The sequence below is a fragment of the Podarcis liolepis genome (genome assembly GCF_965112155.1).
Source record: "Podarcis liolepis genome assembly, chromosome: 14".
Taxonomy (NCBI): Eukaryota; Metazoa; Chordata; class Lepidosauria; order Squamata; family Lacertidae; genus Podarcis; species Podarcis liolepis.
In genome coordinates, this window is record NC_139569.1 from 39,495,006 (window position 1) to 39,517,103 (window position 22,098).

A 22,098-nucleotide genomic window follows, 5' to 3' on the forward strand; every position below is an offset into this window, starting at 1 on the left:
GGTTTCCGAACATTTTGGAAGTCGAACGGCCCTCCGGAACGGATTCCATTCGACTTCCGGGGTACCACTGTACAGGGCAATGACATCTATGAACCTACTATAACGATTTCCAAACCTCTAATAACCAGAGAAGGCTTTATATGCCAATTCATCTCCTACACCTTATCCTCATTCTTAAAATCGCCGTTTGTGTAACAAATAAACAAAAAAACTCATGTTAGGGAGAAGGCTAAGTTGCGACACATTCACAACATGCATTTAAAACACCATAGTAAAGGTAAAGGGACCCCTGACCATTAGGTCCAGTTGTGGCCGACTGGGGTTGTGGCGCTCATCTCACTTTATTGGCCGAGGGAGCTGGCGTACAGCTTCCGGGTCATGTGGCCAGCATGACTAAGCCACTTCTGGCGAACCAGAGCAGCGCACGGAAACGCCATTTACCTTCCCGCCGGAGCGGTACCTATTTATCTACTTGCACTTTGATGTGCTTTCAAACTGCTAGGTGGGCAGGAGCAGAGACCGAACAACGGGAGCTCACCCCGCCGCGGGGATTCGAACCACCAACCTTCTGATCAGCAAGTCCTAGGCTCTGTGGTTTAACCCACAGCGCCACCCGCGTCCCTAAAGCACCATAATGCCACTTTAAACAGTTGTGGCTTCCCCCAAATAATTCTGGGAACTGTAGTTTGTTAAGGGTGCCTCAAGTTGTTAGGCGGCTCCTATTCCACTTCCAGGATTCCCCGAGAAGATTTATTGTTAACAACTTTGGGAACTGAAGAGATAGTCATAATTAACATTTATTGGTTGTTTTCAGTGGGACTAAAACGTAGCCAACTTAGCTTGGATCCAGCTTGGGTTGCTACTGTTTTTTTCATCCAAAAGAAACCGTTCAAAAAACAACAATGCTCTCTTTTGTTAGTAGAGCAGTCTCACATCCATGGGCGTAGCTAGGATTTCTGTGGGGGGGCAGGCCTTTTGTTGCGGGGAGCAGAACCTCAGTTAGCTATGTATTTTTACTGATTTTACTGCCCCTTCCTTACCCTACTTGGCTACGCCCATGCCTTACATATACTTTTGTTTGCAAACTACCACATTGCTTAATAGAATAGAATTTATTATTTATACCCTGCCCATCTGGCTGGGTTTCCCCAGCCACTCTGGGCAGCTTCCAACAGAGTATTAAAATACACAACTACAGCTAGTTTTGTCTCCCAAGTTTTAGAGACTTTAGAGACACTGTGCTTTTCCTCAGGCACTTTCAGTAAAGTTTTGCAATACAGTGGTGCCCCGCAAGACGAATGCCTCGCAAGAAGGAAAACTCGCTAGACGAAAGAGTTTTCCGTTTTGGAGGTGCTTCGCAAAACGAATTTCCTATGGGCTTGCTTCGCAAGACGACAATGTCTTGCGAGTTCCTGCCGGTTTTTTTCCCCTCCCCCCCCTTTTTCTAAGCCGCTAAGCCGCTTATCAGCTGATCCGATCAGCAGATAAGCCGCTAAAAGCCGCTAACAGCGCTAATAGCGCTAACCCGCTAATCCTTCAATGGGCTTGCTTCGCAAGACAAAAAAACCGCTAGACGAAGAGAATCACAGAACGGATTCTTTTCGTCTTGCGAGGCACCACTGTATGTCAATTAGATTTCTTCATAAGATATTTTAAAACCAGCCAGTGAATAAAATAAGCCAGCTGCAATTCTGTACACCCAGTTACCTGGAAATCAGTCCCACAACTAAACAGGACTTATTTCTGCATAGGGTTTTTATTATTATGCGGGTTTTTATTATTATTACTGTACCTGTAGTCCCAGAGGTATATATGTACAGGGCAGGACTTTTAAAAGTGACATTTGATCTCCAGGACACTGGAATAGGCTCATCTGAAGCAGCGTCCATTTTGTCAATGAAACTGTCGATCCCCTCTGTGTTGGAGGTCCTGCTTAAGTAATAGATAGTCACATTCTCTTCCTTCAGGACTGGAAGCACTTCTTCAATGGCTGGTGCTAATTCTTTAAGGAGGAGAGAAGAAATGGTTACTTGAAGGGGGGGGGGAAAGGCCCATTATTCAATAAAGGTTTGTGCTGTGATGTTTTACTCTGAAATGTTTTTGTAGTACTCTTCATAGCATGGCCAGATGCAGGGGGGGGGGGAGGAAAGGAAAAAGAAAAGAGTTGTGTAGAAGGAGGGAATTTCAGGAGCTGTAGCTTCGAAACCTCAGAAAAGTCATATGCCATTGCTCATTTCCACAATGGCGGAACAAGTAGCACGGAACAAAACCTGCAACCAGTGGCGTAGCGTGGGGGGTGCAGGGGGCCCCGGCCGTACCGGGCGCAACATCTGGGGGACGCGCTCGCACTCGCAGCTCTCTGCCCCTACCTGGCTCACTCACTCTCTCTCACTGCAGTGCTGGTTGTGCGAATCCGATCCGAGCTGCCGGGTTGCCGCCCAATGTGTGTGTGTGGGGGGGTGCCAGGCGTGCGGTGTGGGTTAGGGGGCGCAAATTGCTTGCCTTGCCCCGGGTGCTGACAACCCACGCTACGCCACTGCCTGCAACCCACGTGGGAGATCAGCTTTTGGTGAAAAGGAGAATACAGGTCATCAAGTTAAAGTGTGGCCATGTTAAACGCCACTCACATATACAGTGGTACCTTGGGTTAAGAACTTAATTTGTTCTGGAGGTCCGTTCTTAACCTGAAACTGTTCTTAACCTGAAGTACCACTTTAGATAATGGGGCCTCCCGCTGCCGCCGTGCGATTTCTGTTCTCATCCTGAGGCAAAGTTCTTAATCCGAGGTACTATTTCTGGGTTAGCGGAGTCTGTAACCTGAAGTGTCTGTAACCCGAGGTACCACTGTACAGTGGTACCTCAGGCTACATACGCTTCAGGTTACATACGCTTCAGGTTACATACTCCGCTAACCCAGAAATAGTGCTTCATGTTATGAACTTTGCTTCAGGTTGAGAACAGAAATCGTGCTCCGGCGGCGCGGCAGCAGCAGGAGGCCCCATTAGCTAAAGTGGTGCCTCAGGTTAAGAACAGTTTCAGGTTAAGTACAGACCTCTGGAACGAATTAAGTACTTAACCCGACGTACCACTGTAACAGGGTCCACAGCAAACATCTTGCCAAATTTATTTCCACAAATATTTAGTGGTGCCATATAATGGAAGGCAAAATACTGCGGGGTATCAGAAACACAGGTGTCATATTTTCACGATACATCTGGGAAAAGGCTAGCCGGCATGTTTCCTAACAATCTGAAATTGCACGATGCCTGGATTTGTGTGTCACTATAAGGATCCTCAGGAGATTGTTCATTATCAAGTGTGAGGGTTCTCCACCCCCACCTGCGTATGTCAGCTATTTCCAACGGGAGGGTGACGCAATATCCCAGGGAATTTCCTTCCTCTTTCATGCATCGTTTCTGAAAGGTTCCCATAATGACATGGAAAATGTATCTGCGGTTATCTGTGTGCTCCTGTTCCACCCTGCATGAGAGACCAGTGGCGTAGCGTGGGTTGTCAGCACCCGGGGCAAGGCAAGTAATTTGCGCCCCCTAACCCGTGGATTTGCGCCCCCTAACCCATGGATTTGCGCCCCCTAACCCTAACCCCCAGATGTTGCGCCCGGTGCAGCCCGCCCCCTCTGCACCCCCCACGCTACGCCACTGTGAGAGACTGCCCAAAAGCCACTGTGAGCATGGTTCTCTTTTTGGAAGGCATTCCCAAAAAAGGAAGTGGTGACACAGATGTGTATGGCTCAGGGGTGCGGTTGTGACCTCCAGCAGGGCCTTCTCTGTGGCAGCATCCTTATTAGGGAACTCTTCCCTTATGTCTTCTACATGATCATCACTTAAACATAGCATTGTTCACTTGAGCATTTTCGCTCGTGCATTTAGTACAGTGGTACCTTGATGTGCTTTTGAACTGCTAGGTGGGCAGGAGCCGGGAGCAAACAATGGGAGCTCAGCCTGTCGTGGGGATTCAAACTGCCGACCTTCCAATCGGCAAGCCCCAGGCTCTGTGGTTTAGACCACAGCGCCACCCGTTGCTCCAAACCCAAATGCCAGACAGCATTAACAAGAGAAGTACCATTATTCAGAACAAGGTACTGGGACATTTTGCTGTTATGTAATGTATTAATGTATCAACAGAATAGAAGCAGAAGAGTAGAATAAAAGCAGAATTTCCAAATCTTGTAAAAGGCAAAAACAACCCCCCCCCCAAAAAAAAACACCTTAAAAGGTGGACACTGCATATACAATGGTACCTCAGTTGTTGAACATAATCCATTCCGGAAGACCGCTTGACTTCCGAAATGTTTGACAACCGAGGCACAAAGGGCGGTTTGCAAAGTCAATGGGGAAAATGGAAAAACATGCCACGGAAGCCGTTCGACTTCTGAGGTGCATTCGAAAATGGAAGCAATTACTTCCGGGTTTTCGGCCTTTGAAAACCAAAACGTTTGGCTTCCGAGATGCTCGAAAACTGAGGTACCGCTGTCGTTGACTCTGGCCCTGCATAGCATCCTTGGTTCTTCTAATTTGATTGCTGGCAATCTGAGGTGGTAAAACTCTGTCTGGATGTAACCACTGCAGGCCCATCTAACTGAATATTTCCCCATCTAAAATATCTCTGCAGCATGTATGAAGAGAGAGTTCTAGCTAAGTTAGAGGAATCTGGGGGGTCAGAACCGCCCTGAAATCTCATGAAGAAGGACGATATATAAGCCTAATAAAGAAAACAATAAATAAAAATAGTGTAATAAAGAACATTCAGCCATCGAAGCCCCCACCAGCAACCTTAGGTTTACCTCCTTTCTGGATATGAGAGAGGAGTTTTGCAAAAACCAACCAACTTACAGCCTATGATTCTGCCTTGGCAGAAGACGCTCTGAGGTAAATAATTTATACATACTATTGTTTCTCTTTCTCGGGTTATAGCAATTACAAGGACAGATAAGAGAAAGGAGGAAGGAATTGCACTGCACTTCCAGAAACTATCATTTGCATAGGGAGGCTGATATTAGACCATCAGTGTATCAGATGAACTTGTTTGATAACTTGTTTGTAGTTCTGTTTTCTTAATTCAGGTCATTGTCTAATCCTTCATTTTCCACAGGTAGGATTTTAAAACTCATACTTCATGCCAAGTAAACAACGATAATTATCCATTATCTCATGTAGATACGGATATATCAGCAATGTGGGCATGTTTACAAGAAAATGCAGGCTAACGTTCAAACAAGGTATCTCTGCTAACTATTTAACAGGGAACACCTTCTGCCTCCTATTTTTAAAGTTACCACCATTACCTGTGTAAACCTGAGGTTGCAAGTTGTTTTAACCCAATAACAGGTTACTTCCAACATTTCCAGAGCACTTTTCAAAACAAACAAAACTTGTTTAAACTTGTATGATAGTATCCAGGCATATATTCTTGTTACAAATCTCACTATTCTGTCTGTTTGGATTTTTTTTAAAGAAAGCTCAGTTATTATTTATATTCCACTTTTCCTCCAAGGAGCTGAAGGTGTTGTGCTTTCCATTTTATCCTCACAACAGCCCTGTGGGGTAGGTTAGGCTGAGAGATAGTGACTGGTCCAAGGTGAGCCAGCAGGCTTCGTGTGGCTGAGTGGAGATTTGAAGACTGGTCTCTCAGGCCCTAGCCCAGGGGTGGTCTTTGGTAATCTTTCATAACATGGCACCCTATGCAAGGCCAAAAATTGGTGACCCCAAGTGGATCTTCTCAAGTTTGCATCTCCTCAGCTCAGACCTCCGAAACGAATTAAGTTCTTAACCCAAGGTACCACTGTATCATTTTTGAGGCAAGGCAACCATCACAGACTTGTATAACTAATTTAATGATTCCTAAGAAGGAATTTGATCCCTAGCATGGAATTTGCCTTTTTTCACAGCCGCTGCACACTGAGTGAACATCTTCATTAAATCATTGACTATGAGTCCCAGATCCCATTCCTTATCTGTCACCTCCAGGTGAGACCCCATGGGCATATATACTTGAAAATAACAACAACAACAACAACAACAACAACAACAACAACAACAACAACAACAACAACATGTCCCCAAATGCACAACAACAACAATAATAATATGTCCCCAAATGCATCACTTTACACTTGTTTACATTGAATTGTACCTCACATTTCACTGTCCAGTCACTCAGTTTGGAGGGCTGCTTAGAAATTTCAGTGTGGTTCTTCTCATATATATTATTGGATTGTCACTTATCAGTCCTCTCTTTGCCACTGAAAGTCATATTGATACTTGGTCATAACTGATTCTTGCTTCTTAATGAGCCTGTATCTACGACCAATGATTGTAAATGTACCTTTGCTCTCACTCACTACTCACACTGACCCAATGTCAAACTGCTGATAGAGCTTAATAAAAGATATGGAATGGCAACTATTCAGGTCACCCTATTCGTAGGGATAACCTCTTTTCTCCAGAAAGTCTCCTATCCCTTTCACAGCTACACGAGAGAGAGAGAAATGCAACAGGGGATACCATGCTCCATGCCCAAAGTAGAAAAAAAAGGTTGCACCTGTGGAACTGCTGCCTAGCATGAAGCTTAATAATAGGAAGCAATTTAAAGGTGTCATCTGCATTTTAATAAGGCACAATATTGCTGTCAAAACAGTGAATAATCTTGTGGAACCTCCAGTGGCGTAGCGTGGGGGGTGCAGGGGGGGCCAGCCGCACCGGGCGCAACATCTGGGGGTTATGGTTAGGGGGCGCAAATCCACAGGTTAGGGGGCGCAAATTACTTGCCTTGCCCCGGGTGCTGACAACCCACGCTACGCCACTGGGAACCTCACATTTATGGTGAGCATGAGGATTTCCCCCCCCCCAAATGTGCACCCAACCACTTCTTGTTCTTCTATTACCTCTGATGAACAATACTTATTATTATTATCATTATTATTGCAAAACCTGTTAATCAGAGGCAACAAAAGTGAAAGACTGGTGCTTCAAGGCTCCCTCCCTCAAACCTGGTTTTGAAAAAAGTGGTTTTCTATTGACTTGATAGTGTGCAACACCAGGTTACCATGCCATCATCTCATTCTTCCTTCAAAGAGCTCAGCACACACAGCTCCGCCATCCTTCTGGGAGCTCATACTCGCAACACCCCTGCGAGGTGGGCTAAAGCTGAGATTGTGCACATGACCCAAGGTCACATTGTGGGATTCTGAGTGGGTTTCACACCACCATAGGAGCCAACTCCTAGGGGCTGAGGTACCTCCCCTCCCCCCATAAAATACAGTGGTACCTCAGGTTACAGACGCCTCAGGTTAAAGACTCCGCTAACCCAGAAATAGTGCTTCAGGTTAAGAACTTTGCTTCAGGATGAGAACAGAAATCGTGCTCCGGCAGCGCGGCAGCAGCAGGAGGCCCCATTAGCTAAAGTGGTGCTTCAGGTTAAGAACAGTTTCAGGTTAAGTACGGACCTCCGGAACGAATTAAGTACTTAACTTGAGGGACCACTGTATTTGAGAGGGCCAAGGCTCCCCCAGAGTTGATGAGCATTGCCACATCATGTACACAGTGACACATCATGTAATCCATTATATCAGGGTGGGGCTTACCTGCCCCCCTCCCATATTTTATTCAAGTTGCCCATCACTCTAGCCACCAGTGCTAGATTAAACTCTGTGGAGGCCTCTACTCTAGGCAGACGAAATCTCCGGAGGGGCCCTCACAAATTATCTCCTAAAACGTTCTTGATTTTACCAACCCACCATTGCTTCCAATCAGCTACTTGAGAATATTCTACTAGGATCTGGGCTCAGTGGGAACGTGCAACGCACTAGCTCACAGAAAGCTTCATATCTGAAGATGTCTCGTGGGAGTGCTCTAGTGGGGTAACACTGAACTACGAAAGGTTGGTTGTAATTTTCTTTTGATCCTTGGTTGCGGGGGCCCTAAAGGCATGGGTACTGCTAGGTGGGCGGCCATTAAAAAAAGGTTAAAAAATGGTAAAGGACCCCTGGACGGTTAAGTCCAGTCAAAGGTGACTATGGGGTTGCGGTGCTCATCTCGCTTTCAGGCCAAGGGAGATGGTGTTTATCCACAGACAGCTTTCCAGGTCATGTGGCTAGCATGACTAAACCGCTTCTGGCGCAACAGAACACCGTGACAGAAACCAGAGCGCATGGAAACGCCACTAACCTTTCTGCAACAGCGGTACCTTTTTACCTACTTGCACTGGAGTCATAGCTTTCAACTTTCAGATTTGAAAATAAGGGATCAGCAGCCTCGGAAATAAGGGATCAGCAGCCTCACCTGTCCCGGGGACAGTCCACGGGATATCTAACAATCCGGGATAGCAGTGGGAAACGGCGCTGGAATAAGGGAATTTCCAGCAAAAAAAAGGGGGAAGGTTGACAGCTATGACTGGAGTGCTTTCGAACTTCTAGGTTGGCAGGAGCTGGTGACAGAGCAATTAAACCACTATCAGCTGGGGGGGGGAGGGAGAGGAGAAGAGGAGGTCCTCACCTGGGTCGGCCAGCAGCACTTTGGCACCGCTGCACTGGAAGCAATGCACCAAGGACCTGGCCCTGATGTTGCAGTTGAGGCAGGCCATGGCGCAGCCCAGCTTGGCGCAGCCCAGCCACAGCCACACGTAGGCGGGCTGGTTGCCCAGGAAGAGCGCCACGGTATCGCCCTGCCGCAGCCCTGCGTGCTCCCTCAGCGCCCTCGCCACCTGGTTGCTCCGCCGCTCCACCTGCTCGTAGGTGTACACCTCGTCTCGGAAGAGCAGCATGGGCTTTTGGGGAGCCTGGCGCGCCCGCTGCCTGAACACCTCCACCAGCGTCCGCGGAGGGACGCGCGAGGCGGCGCGGCGAGAGCGCTGCGCCACGCGCACCAGCTGCAGGAAGAAGCCCAAATCCTGGAAGAGGTAAGGGCACGCCAGGTTCACCAGCAGAGGCAGCAGCAGCAGACCCGCCAGCGCCGTGTACAAGCCCGGGAACATGGTCTCGACGGCGCCTTGGGGAGACTCGACCCCCGGCGCCAGCTCGTCGCTCCTCTCTGCCCAGGCGCGCCGAGCGCACTGAGGCGCCTCGCCTGGTTACCGGCGCAAAAAGTGACCGGCTCCTGCCAAACGAGGGGCGGGTCCAGCCAGACGGGAGCGCGCGCTCACGCTCTCTTTCTCTCTCCCGATTTCCAGCCCGCCTGTCTCCTCCAGAAGCGGAGATCAGGAGTCTCAAACTTCTATTTCTTTGGCGATCACAAGTAAGATTGCCTTCCATAAACAGGGTTTGGGGTTTGTTTTGTTTTATGTGTGCGCGCTGACCAACGCACAGTCTTCGCAGTAAGGTTCTATTCCAAAGGCGTGAGTATCGTTTTCCCAGTAGTGATGTATGGAAGTGAGAGCTGGACCATAAAGAAGGCTGATCGCTGAAGAATTGGTGCTTTTGAATTCTGGTGCTGGAGGAGACTCTTGAGAGGAGATCAAACCTCTGCAAGAAGATCAAACCTCTCCATCCTTAAGGAAATCAGCCCTGAGTGCTCACTGGAAGGACAGATCCTGAAGCTGAGACTCCAATACTTTGGCCACCTCATGAGAAGAGAAGACTCCCTGGAAAAGACCCTGATGTTGGGAAAAATGGAGGGCACAAGGAGAAGGGGACGACAGAGGACGAGATGGTTGGACAGTGTTCTCGAAGCTACCAGCATGAGTTTGGCCAAACTGTGGGAGGCAGTGGAAGACAGGAGTGCCTGGCGTGCTCTGGTCCAGGGGGTCACGAAGAGTCGGGCACGACTAAACAACAACAGAGTATCATGACGACTGGTAGATATCTTATGTGCTGCAGCCTTCATCCGCCTTCACAAGCGGTCTTAACATACCGCTTGTTTTTTGTTTGTTATTTTAAATTATTATTGGGTTTGATGAACAAGAATAATTATATACAAAAAAGTATACCAAGTTTTCTCATGTCATTTGTATATCACATACCGCTTGTTACCATCTGCCTGTTCTGCTCTTGATTCCTTTTTTAAAAAATAAAATAAAATTGCAGGATACAAATATTTATTTTTTAAAAAAGTATTTTAACTGGATTTTACAAAACTAAAAATGAAATGATGAGTAAGGCATGATAACAAAAAGATGGCACCCTCACTCTTCCTGGTACAGAAATGGACCAGAAGTTGAATCTCTCTCTCCCCGCCCCCCACCCCCCCACAGTACTGGCCATGGGACAGTGTCCTTTACCACATGGGGGGGGGGCGGGGAGTAGGCTCCTTATGTTTGTGCACAGATCTTCCCTGCAGCAGAAGCAGGAGTGCCAGAGGAGCAGCCCTGGTGTCCCCCAGCACCTGTGGGTGGTGGCCTCACTCTGCCTAATGGTAGAGTGCCCCTGAAGGCACAGTTGGTTCTGTCCTCAATGCATGTTAGACTATGTAAAGCAGGGGTTGGCAACCTAAGGCCCATGGGCCACAAGGGGCCCACGGGGGTCGTTTAACTGCCCCCGAACCGAGCCAAAGTTGTTGTTGACCTTGGGGGGGGGGTGAAGTTGTTGAGCTTTACTCATAATGTCTACTGAGTTCAATAGGAATTGCACCCAAGAACCTATGCATAGGATTGCAACCTAAAATCAGAACAAAGGGATTTGCAGAAGTGTTAATGGGATTAATGCTTCTTATGTCTGGTCTTCAGTTGATAAAATCGAAATCATCAAATCAAATCTTTGTTATGGTCATATACCAGCATAAGGAAGGGGGGTGGGTGGGTACAGTCATTTAAAATCTGAAAAATGATTTTAAAAACTAAAAAGTATTTAAAGTCTATAAAAATCTAAAGGAAGCAAGGAAAGTCTGAACGAAGAGTTAGGAACATTAGACGGGAGTGGCAGAGCATAAGCAGTTAGTATATATAGCTGTCAGTCTACAGAGCACTCTGATATGTGCTCATTAAATCTAGTTTGTGACACAGGTCATCGCCCGACGAATTTTGAGCGCTGCTGTGCAGAATCTGGCAACCGTGTAAGTTGTAGCAGGGTTGGTATCTGAAAGCAGCTACAAGGTATAGAATTGTCCTGTGTACCCTGGGTATAAGAATGCAGTAATGGTAAGATGAAGCTAGTACGAATGTCTCTGTAATAAAGCCACTGTGGAAGCACATGTTCTGTTGTTTATAAAATTGAAACTTTCAGCGCAGGGATGTGCAATAGGGTGTCCAATCATTGCAACAAGGTAGCTAAAGGACAGTACTGAAACAAGGTAGCATACCACAATTGCAGTAGGAAATGTGCAAAAAATGGACGCACTTGAGACAGCAGAGCAACACTAAATATAGAAAGCCTGTGCAATTTATGCTTGTTCATGTTAAACTGATATTATTCCAAACTTAAAAGGTAAAGAGACCCCTGACCATTAGGTCCAGTCATGACCGACTCTGGGGTTGCGGCGCTCATCTCGCTTTATTGGCCGAGGGAGCCGGTGTACAGCTTCCGGGTCATGTGGCCAGCATGACGAAGCCGCTTCTGGCAAACCAAAGAAGCACACGGAAACGCCGTTTACCTTCCCACCAGAGCGGTACCTATTTATCTACTTGCACTTTGATGTGCTTTCGAACTGCTAGGTTGGCAGGAGCAGGGACCGAGCAATGGGAGCTCACCCTGTCGCGGGGATTCGAACCACCGACCTTCTGATCAGCAAGTCCTAGGCTCTGTGGTTTAACCCACAGCGCCACCCGCGTCCCATTCCAAACTTAGGCAGAAAGAAAACAAGCCTTTAAAACAGATTGGATTGACATCACCCTTTTTGCTGGCATATGTTCCCCTGAGTTGTCAGTTCATGTGACTGAGCAGAACTGAGTTAGAATCCAGTGTAAGTTTCCCCTGCCTCGTCGTGCTCCCAACCTGGAACACCCCTTCAGGGCTTGTGCAGGCAAAAGCTTGTTCTTGGCTCAGCCCTTGCTGAGCTGGGATGAGCCAGTTGCTACGGCATATTCTCCTGCTGAGCTGGGATGTGGAGCTTACACTGGTGTAGCCCGGCTGTGCCAGAAATAGACGGGCTATGCTGCAGTCCTGCTGGATTCCAACTCGCTAGATCTGGTAGATATTGGGTTTGGATTGCTCCCTTAGTTTGCCACTAGGGAGCGAACGTGGACTACAGTGCATCAGTTCTCTTTAGGCAACACTGTAATCAAACAACTCTACAAGCAGAAACCCTCATAGTAAATATTAGAACAACAACAAACCAAACAGAAATCTATTTCCTCGGTTTACTCAACACACACTTCATTATTGCCTCCCAGAGCAAAACTTTGGAAAAAGAAATCAGGAAGCAGTTAGAGGTTTTATTAATTGCTCACTGTTTTGAGATTGTTTTTATTGTTTATTAAGGGTTTCAAAAGAACCATTTTGTAAATTCATTAACAGAAAAACAAGCATAAGGCATAGGGCTAAGACAGTTGTTGATAACATTACTGTACTATTTTTAACACTTGCTTGATCCAGGGGTTAGAAGGATCTCTGCATACAGCCTATTTCCCCCCAACCCAAACTCATAACAGTATGATTAAGCTGACAAGTAATAATATATTTTTATTACTTTGATTAAACGTGCGAACTGCTTTGAGGCTTCTGTTTTAGAATGGAAAGGTGGGGTTTTAAAAAAGTTGTTTTTATGAAAATACAAGCGCATGCTTTTGCACAATGCCATAAACAAACTTGTATTAGAGATCTTTTTTTTACAAATGTCTACATTTATAAAACGACAACCCATTAAGTACTTCAGACACGGCACCGCAAGTTTAATGGAAAAGGGAATAAAGCTTTGCCAGGCTGCCGCTGGACTTCTTCCCGCTCAGGGTTATGAGGAGTGCGTAGTGATTTTTCCTACTGCTTGTTAAAGTTTGTGCCTAGGTATGCTCTGACCTCGATGTCTTACTTTTTCCTGCTCCATAATTGGCTCGGTTGTGGGGGTCCTGGCCATATTGTATGTCTTGGAGACCACAGAAGGCTAAAGACATTCACGTTATTTTTAACATGCAGTTTAGCATTGGATTTCAGGTGATTTATAGCCATGCAGAGCTCTTCCTAGAAGAAAGTTGCTTCGAATGAAGCATATCTGTTGCAGAAACCCTAGAGGCTGCTGCCGTTTCGATCTCTTTCCCCCTCCTCAACCTCACGATAGTATTTCTCTACTGTCATGTGAAACATACATGCCTGCCTCATGATTTGAACTTGGGCTAGATTCCTGGCCTAGGGCCCACATTCTCCCTTTTTCGGAGGAGATTGCTACAGGGATGTGGCAGTGTTCAGACCAGGCCAACAGTCATTCCCATTGGCTAATGGTACCCACAGTGTGGACAGGCTGCAAAAGGACTGAGAGTTAGAGAGAGATGGGGCTAAGACCATAAGGCTGTGAGGCAGCTGCCTTGAGTGGTACAGTCAAACCTCAGTTGTTGCACGTAGTCCGTTCCGGAAGACCGTTCGACTTCCGAAACGTTCGACAGCCGAGGTGCGGCTTCTGATTGGTTGCAAGAGCTTCTTGCACTCAAGCAGAAGCCATGTCAGGTGTTCGGGTTCCGAAAAACGTTCCAAAACCGGAGCATTTACTTCCGGGTTTTCAGCATTGGGGAGCCGAAACGTACAATAACGGAGGTGTTTGGGAACAGAGGTTTGACTGTGCTAGGAATGGCAGTGAGATGTCCTGTGGCCCCTTGGGCTTCTGCCTTTGGGAGAATATTGCCCTGACACTAGTGTTGAAATAAGATTCACCTGATCAACTTATTAAAAAAATTACTAACATTTATTATCAATTAGTAATTGTAATTTTATTATAAATATATGAAACACAACAAGTAATCATTGCTTTTTTATTATTGAAAATTAAGAATAACCATAATTCGATTTGATTCATTATACAGTCATACCTCGGGTTACAGATGCTTCAGGTTGCATTTTTTTGTGTTATGGACCGCCGAAACCTGGAAGTACCGGAACAGGTTACTTCCGGGTTTTGGCGGTCACACATGCGCAGAAGTGCTAAATCGGCTTTGCACATGTGCAGAAGCACCAAATCACAACCCACGTGTGTGCAGACGCACCACTTCAGGTTGCGGACACTGCGGGTTGCGAATGTGCATCCTGCACAGATCACATTCGCAACCTGAGCATCCACTGTATTTCTATGCTGCTTTTCATTCAAATGAATCCAAAAGCGGTTTACAAATAAACAACAACAACAACAATTTTGTTATTTATACCCCGCCCATCTGGCTGGGTTTCCCCAGCCACTCTGAGCAGCTCACAGCATATATCAGAACATACTAAAACACCAACCATTAAAAACTTCCCAATACAAGGCTAACATGATAGAAAATAACAGAACATCACAAACACAGTGTAAATCATATAGAATAATTAACAAATCATCAGCGAAACAATTGCAGTCTGCAAAACACTGTTGCCGAAAGCAGATTTCCTTCAGAATGGACATGTTTGATCTTCTTGCAGTCCATGGGACTCTCAAGAGTCTCCTCCAGCACCATAATTCAAAAGCATCATATCTTCAGTGAACAGCCTTCTTTATGGTCCAGCTCTCACTTCCATACATCACTACAGTGGTGCCCCGCAAGACGAACGCCTCGCGAGACGAAAAACTCGCAAAACGAAAGGTTTTTTCGTTTTTGAGTTGCCTCGCAAGACGAATTTCCCTATGGGCTTGCTTCGCAAAACGAAGCTTGCCCCGCAAGCTCCGGGGACAGCGGGAAGCGCAGCGTGTCTTCCCCGCTGTCCCCGGACCTGGGGCTGCGGGGAGAAGATCGCTTCTCCCCGCCGCCCCTTGCTTCAAAAGAGGTCCGGGGACAGCGCGGCGCTTCCCCTCTGTCCCCGGACCTCTTTTGAAGCAAGGGGCAGCGGGGAGAAGCTATCTTCTCCCCGCAGCCCCTTGCTTCAAAAGAGGGGACAGAGCGGCGCTTCCTCTCTGTCCCCGGACGGTCTCCATAGGAACGCATTAATTGATTTTCAATGCATTCCTATGGGAAACCGTGCTTCGCAAGACGAAAAACTCGCAAGAAGAAAAAACTTGCGGAACGAATTAATTCTGTCTTGCGAGGCACCACTGTACTGGGAAAACCATAGCTTTGACTATACGGAGCTTTGTCAGCAAGGTGATGTCTGCAACAGTATAATGCCACCTTAAACAGTCATGGCTTCCACGGATGGGACATAATATTTAAAGAGCTAGCTTTGGCTATACATACATACATGTATGTATGTATGTATGTATGTACATGTATACATACGTACATACATGTCTGGGTCATCCAGAAGTACATGGCGCCTAACTGGATTTTTTTTATTGCACTATATTTCGTATATGTCATTAATGTCATACATATACCGTAACTCTGAGTAACGAACGTAGCATGTTCTGAAGCCGCGAGAAGTAAGCTGCCTATAAGCAGAATGCTGTATCTAAGCCTGATTTTGTTTATTTCCAAAAAGAGGAAATACTTTGCCAAAGAAGATAACGAAAAGGGAACTCACATCTGCATAAGATATGCACGCACCAATTCATATATGTATATCTTCAAATTTAGAAATAATTAGCATAATTTAGATAGGAGTGAAGTACGTCCTGCCCTCATAGCCGGGAAAATTATGACTAGGTGACCTGTGTCCCTGCTCATTCTGCTGCCCAGCTGCTGTTGACCTTTGATGGGCAACTTCAAAGCCGCTCCTGCTTTCCTTTCATAGGCTTCTTTATCTTTCAGCCAAAATTGTTGTGCAAGAGAATGCATAGGCAAGTTGCTGATTGCTTCGTTGCACAAGAGATGGGGCGATTTCCTGCCTGATGAGTTTCTGCTAGCACAACTGTAGCGCTGGATCCCTCTGTTGCATAGCTGTCAACTTTTCCTTTTTCTTGCGAGGAATCCTATTCAGAATAAGGGAATTTCCCTTAAAAATAGGGAAACATGCAGAAAACAGCGTTCTTAGAGAAATCAAAGACTGGAACTGAGGGAAGCTGGGAGGTGGGTTTGGGTGGGTTTTGTGTGGGAGGGTGGGGGGGAAGGAAAAATGGGGGGAATAAGGATGATATGTTTCTGATAATATGTTTTGTTTTAATTTTGAATAAAAAAAGTTTATAAAAAAGAGATTTTTTGGGGGGGGGGGAAGGGAAACGTTGACAGCTATGCTGTTGTGTAACGTTAAAACTCACCCGTCTGCTAGCGCAAGCAGCCCCAGACAAGCAGACAGAGAGCGCGGGATACAGCCCAATAGCATCTTGCACCATGTACACAAGTCCCAATGCACATAGATGCAAGAACACCAAAGACCCTTTTATTTTTTCAGGGAATATTACACGTTCCCCATTAAATCCCGAGTGCACACATGATGCTATGCTGTTAGCAACCCCTCTGCAATTCTCAGCTCTAAGACTGCTTTGGGTTCATCGTGAAGGAGATTAAAAAAATAATAATTGTTTTTTTAAAATACTTTTTTAAATACTACGTGGCAAACTGGAAACGCTGAGCTGCCTGCAGTGTCTTTCCTGCAAAGAGCATGCATGCAAAAAAATGTGTGCTATTGCAAATCTCCCCAGAGCAGTTCTGCTTAGCATTTGTGACTTGAGAATATTGTTCTTACAATCTGGGCCACTGGAAACCGCAGCTGGCGGGCTTCTCTTCCACCCATGCTGTGAGCAGCAAGCTCTCGAAGGAATGTTGGTATGAATGAAATATATCCCAGAGAGCAGCTTCCCGAAACGTCCGTGCCTTTCACTACTCAGCACTGTACTCCCTTTCAAAATAGCAGAGTGTAAGATGTCACGTATTAGAACCACTGACGGCATGGACTGGAGTGTATTGACACAGAAGGAAGCGAGCCCCATTTGGAAGACAGGAATGTAGCTCAGTAACAGAGCACAGGATTTGTGTGTATGTTCAGTCCCTGGGAGGACTCGGAAAAGCTGGAAGCGCAAAGAACTGCTGTTACTCACTCTAGTCTAGGAGTAATGAATGTGGAAGCTTCCAGATATTGTGGGTCAAGGACCTGACACCCACATGGGATTAAGACACAAAGACACATTATTTTAGGTTAATGGGCAAAATTGTTGTTGTTTAGTCGTTTAGTCGTGTCCGAATCTTCGTGACCCCATGGACCAGAGCACACCAGACACTCCTGTCTTCCACTGCTCGGTCCCTGCTCCTGCCAACCTAGCAGTTCAAAAGCACGTGAAAGTGCAAGTAGATAAATAGGTACCGCTCCGGCGGTGGGGTAAACAGCATTTCCATGCACTGCTCTGGTTTGCCAGAAGCAGCTTAGTCATACTGGCCACATGACCTGGAAGCTGTCTGCGGACAAATGCCGGCTCCCTCGGCCAGTAAAGTAAGATGAGCGCTGCAACCCCAGAGTCGTCCGCGACTGGACTTAACGGTCAAGGGTCCCTTTACCTTATATAGAACAAGATTTGGCTAAAGGTGGGAGGAGTCAGGGGTGGGGCTTGTGACTTTCATTGAGGTCCTCCAAGCTCCCCCTTCTTTAGATCCATCACTATGAAAAATTATACTCTTCTAAGTTCTTCAAAGCGGATTCTTCTTCTGGGTGTTCTCAAAACATAGCTCAGGTTAAATAACTAACAAAAGCTGGTGGTCAGTGGAGTGGAAGAAATTGAATTTTGAGCTCTATTGCTCAACAATTTCAGGGAAGGATATAAGTTAAACTGGTTCATCATCACACAGGTTAGGTATGTTGCACTGACAGCATTTATCCTAGCATTATAAAGTGTTCTGTGTGATCAGTGATCTGTGGCTCACTTATGGGGCCATAAGGGAATCTGTAGCTGGGCAGATAACCTCAATAGCCAACCTTTTGGTTGTTGTTCCAAATGTGAATTTTTCCCTTTCCAGAATATACTTCCCCTTGATTTCATTGGATGGCCTCAACTTGTAGTGTTGTGCGAGAATTTTACAATCCACTTTCTCCAGTCCAGGCCATAATTTTTTCAACTTTTAACATGTTCACTCTTGATCGCATCCCCCGTCCCTCTCTGATTTCTAGGATAAATGTCACAGGTACGCATTTGAAGTACATTTAACACATATGACTTCCTCCGAAGAATAATGGGAACTGTAGTTTATTAAGGGGGCTAGGAATTGTAGCTATGAGATGTAAACTACAGTTCCCAGAATGCTTTGGGGGAAGCCATGCGCTTTAAATGCATCGTGTCGATGTGACTTGGGGTTCACATGATTCTTTAGAACAGACATTAGTTTATAGGCTAATCTTTTCCTGCGGGAATTATTGGGGGCAGGCACTTAATGTTACCTATGAACTCTACCCTAGCTCCCCTCTGAGTACATTGGTACCTTGGTTCTCAAATGCCTTGGTACTCAAACAACTTGGAACCCAAACACTGCAAACCTGGAAGTAAGTGTTCCGGTTTGTAAACTTTTTTTGGAAGCTGAATGTGCTCCATTTTTAGCGTTACGCCTCCGATTTGAGTGCCACACTTCCGTTTTGAGTGTTATGCTGAGGTCTGTCTGTTTTTGCTATTTATTTTGCGTTTTTGTTTTTTGCGGCTCTTTTCTTTTGGTTTTGTGACTGTGTGGAACCCGGTTCAGCTACTGATCGATTGATTGTGTGACTGCAGTACATTGTTTATTGCTTTCATTTTATGGATCAATGGTCTGGTTAGATAGCAAAATTCATGTTAAACTGCTGTTTTAGGAGTTGTTTTCAAAAGTCTGGAACGGATTAATCCATTTTGCATTACTTTCTATAGGAAAGCCCACCTTGGTTTTGGAACGCTTTGGTTTTGGAACGGACTTCCGAAACGGATTAAGTTTGAGAACCAAGGTACCACTGTGTTAGGAACCTTCTAAAACAGGAGCTATGGCTATGGGGGGTCATCTCCTAGCTGCAGGTGGGCAGGATCCTCTTATTCCACCTGTAATCCAGGCACTGCTGACTGCCTGGCAGGTGGTCCATTTGTGAAAACTGATGTTCAATTTGTCTACTTTCCAACCTCCTGGCAAGAAGGCTGGTTATACTGGTGAGTTGCAGGAGCTAAGCAAACAGGCATTTTTCATTCAGGTGGCCAATTTTTTTATTTTTATTTTTAATCTAAGGTTGGCCTGAAATGAACCGAGACTGAGAGATAACAGCTGGCCAACGGCCACCAAGAGAGTTAATGGCCAAGCTTATGTCTTGGAAAGAGGATTTGTATTATTGGAAATGAGGACTCAATACTTGGCATGGGGATTTTTACAGTTCCTGCAGCAGCTGCAAAAAAGGAAAAGGAAAAACAACAACGAGGATTGATTTTTTACATGTGAGTAAATTGCAGCCGGTCAAGTCTAAATTTAAATAGTGAGAGATAAAATACTGATTATCTGTTTTATTCTAAAAAAGAAAATACAGTGGCAACTTGGTTGTCAAACAAAATCCGTTCTGGAAGACCGTTTGACTTCCAAAACATTCGACAAGCAAGGTGCAAAGGGTGGTCAGCAAAGTCAATGGAGAAGATTGAAAAAAAGAAATGGAGTGGAAGACTTTCGACTTCCAAGGTGTGTTCAAAAACGGAACGTTCGGTTTCTGAGAAGCTAAAAAACCGAGGTACCACTCTGTTGTTGTTGTTGTTTAGTCGTGTCCAGCTCTTCGTGACCCCATGGACCAGAGCACGCCAGGCACTCCTGTCTTCCACTGCCTCCTGCGGTTTGGTCAAACTCATGCTGGTAGCTTCGAGAACACTGTCCAACCATCTTGTCCTCTGTCGTCCCCTTCTCCTTGTGCCCTCCATCTTTCCCAACATCAGGGTCTTTTCCAGGGAGTCTTCTCTTCTCATGAGGTGGCCAAAGTATTGGAGCCTCAGCTTCACGACCTGTCCTTCCAGTGAGCACTCAGGGCTGATTTCCTTCAGAATGGATAGGTTTGATCTTCTTGCAGTCCATGGGACTCTCAAGAGTCTCCTCCAAGCACCATAATTCAAAAGCATCCATTCTTCGGCGATCAGCCTTCTTTATGGTCCAGCTCTTACTTCCATACATCACTACTGGGAAAACCATAGCTTTAACTATACAGACCTTTATAGCCACAGCCAATTGGCCCATAACAATTTTCTGTACCACCAGCTCTTAAAATTTTGCTAACCTGTGGATCACTTTTATGCTTCAGAGACTTCCACATTTTCTTACAATTTGGTTGCCACGTGTTCAATTTCTCATACAATTTCTCAATCAAAGTGTGACTTTCTGTACCCAGATTGCTGCTGTTCTGAAAGTGTGGGTTCATCAGGCCTCAAACTGAGGGGTCATTCAGATTGTTCTGTACTGAAGTTCTCACCCTGGGCCAGCAGGGGGATACTGTAGATAGTTTTCACTCAGGTCCACATATGCAAATAAGGGAATGAAAGTGACGTTCAGTGATTGGATAGTTACAGGAATTTGTTACAGTTGTTTTGTAGTGGAGCTCTATATAAGCAGGCTGGCTGAACCCTTCAGTTCAGTTCTGTTCTGGCCTGTGAATAAACAAGAGCTGTTTGAATAATCGCTGTGTCATCTGATATGTTCTCCCACAACTTAACACAGATTTTCTGTGCTGCTACCCAGTGCTGGTTCCACCATGAAGCAGAGTGAGGCAGCTGCCTCAGGCAGCAAATTCTGAGGGGTGGGAAGTGGCTAGAAAGGTGTTCCGTGTGGTCTGCCCTGCAGCCCTGCAGCTCTCTTGCTGCCCTCGCATGACTGGCGCATCAAGGAGACAACCCAGCTCAGGTGGCACGCTCCTCCCACCCCACTGAGGTGTGGATCTGGATTGGGGGTGACAAGCATCAGTGGCAGATCTTGTCTCTGGCGCCAAAAGGCCTTGGGCGGGCACTGCTGCTACCTCACTTGATGATCTGCAAATTGACGCATCTGCTTAGTCTTCCCCAAACCTGGTGCTCTCTAAATGTTTGGGCCACATCTCCCATCAGACCCAACCAGCAAAGGTTTGGAGGGCACCAGCTTAGGGGGAACTGGCCAAGGCAGTTAAGCATCCTCAGGTCCTAGAACAGCTTATCTGCTCAGGCTGACAGTTCTGATCCTCCTGGACAGAAAAGGACTTTAAATGGACTCCTTGTCTGTGTCTAGCTTTGACTGAACAACAGGATCTTATTGAGCTCTGGGGCATGCTCTGGTTATGTTTGTGTCTGACCACATGGTCCCAATTTTTTGTTTGCTCATTAGTCCTGAATTCTGGATTGGTCCTTGGTGCTGACCATTGATTCCTGCTTAACCCTTGGCTCTGATTCCTCAGGTCTCACTCCTGGCTTGTTCCTTGGCTTTGAACTCTTATCTCCTGGTGTCAGGCTTCAGGAAATTGGCTTCCTCCGCCTGTGGCAGTAGATAAGCAGAACAAAAGGAAAGGAGTCTTCTTAACCAGTTAGAAACTTCAATGATAACAGCAAGAGAACAAAGAATCCATTTTCTAGGAATGGCGGTGCTCCCAATTAACGGTTCCACCCACTTCCTCCCTAGTCACCCCCATCACTACCGCATCTTGTAACCTCATCTCGTAACCACTGTGCTTTCTGTGCTGCCACCTTACCAGCTCTTCTTGATTTTTGGGAATCTTGACAGTGAATCTGTTAACTCTCTCCCTCCTGGTACTTCTTCTCGTACATCCCCCAAAAATAAGACCTACTTCCAGTTTTGCCTCTCGCTGTAATATGAGGCATCCCCCCAAAAATAAGACCTCCCCGATAATAAGGCCTCCCCCGAACATAAGGCCTCCCCGGAATACCCTGTTTTCCCGAAAGTAAGACATCCCCCGAAAATAAGACCTAGCGCATCTTTGGGAGCAAAAATATAAGACACTGTCTTATTTTCGGGGAAAGAGGGTAGCTGTTCCCCATCCAGTATTTCCCAGCTTCTGCCTTCTGAACTATGTCCCTCTGCAAACCACTATTCCAAATCTATACTGTCCTCCTGCTCCTGGGAAGTTTCAGGATCCTGATCAAGAGCAGGGGGAGGGGAGGCTCCCAACATTCCTCTTCAGAGCACCCCTCCTCAGCACGGTCCCTGACACCTGGTCCCCATGTCCAGGGTCATCTGGGACAGCTTGTCTATAGCTCAGCTCTGACAGGG

The 22,098-nt window shown here is 46.2% G+C and overlaps 1 protein-coding gene across 3 annotated transcripts in view; it reads right to left on the minus strand.

Annotated features, from left to right (window-relative positions):
• The window catches only part of SLC27A2 (solute carrier family 27 member 2), a 55,370-nt gene extending 46,248 nt beyond the window's left edge, over positions 1 to 9,122 (minus strand). For 2 of the 3 annotated variants that reach the window (XM_083475789.1, XM_083475788.1), the window contains exons 1-2: positions 8,514 to 9,066; positions 1,793 to 2,002 (exon numbers count right to left, since the gene is read on the minus strand). In XM_083475789.1, coding sequence (XP_083331915.1) covers positions 1,793 to 2,002; positions 8,514 to 8,991 — 688 coding nt within the window. In that variant the 5' untranslated portion in view covers positions 8,992 to 9,066. Of the gene's footprint in view, positions 1 to 1,792; positions 2,003 to 8,513 lie in introns of all 3 variants that reach the window. The other variant, XM_083475787.1, reaches the window with a different exon arrangement.
• Between the last annotated feature and the right edge of the window lie 12,976 nt (positions 9,123 to 22,098).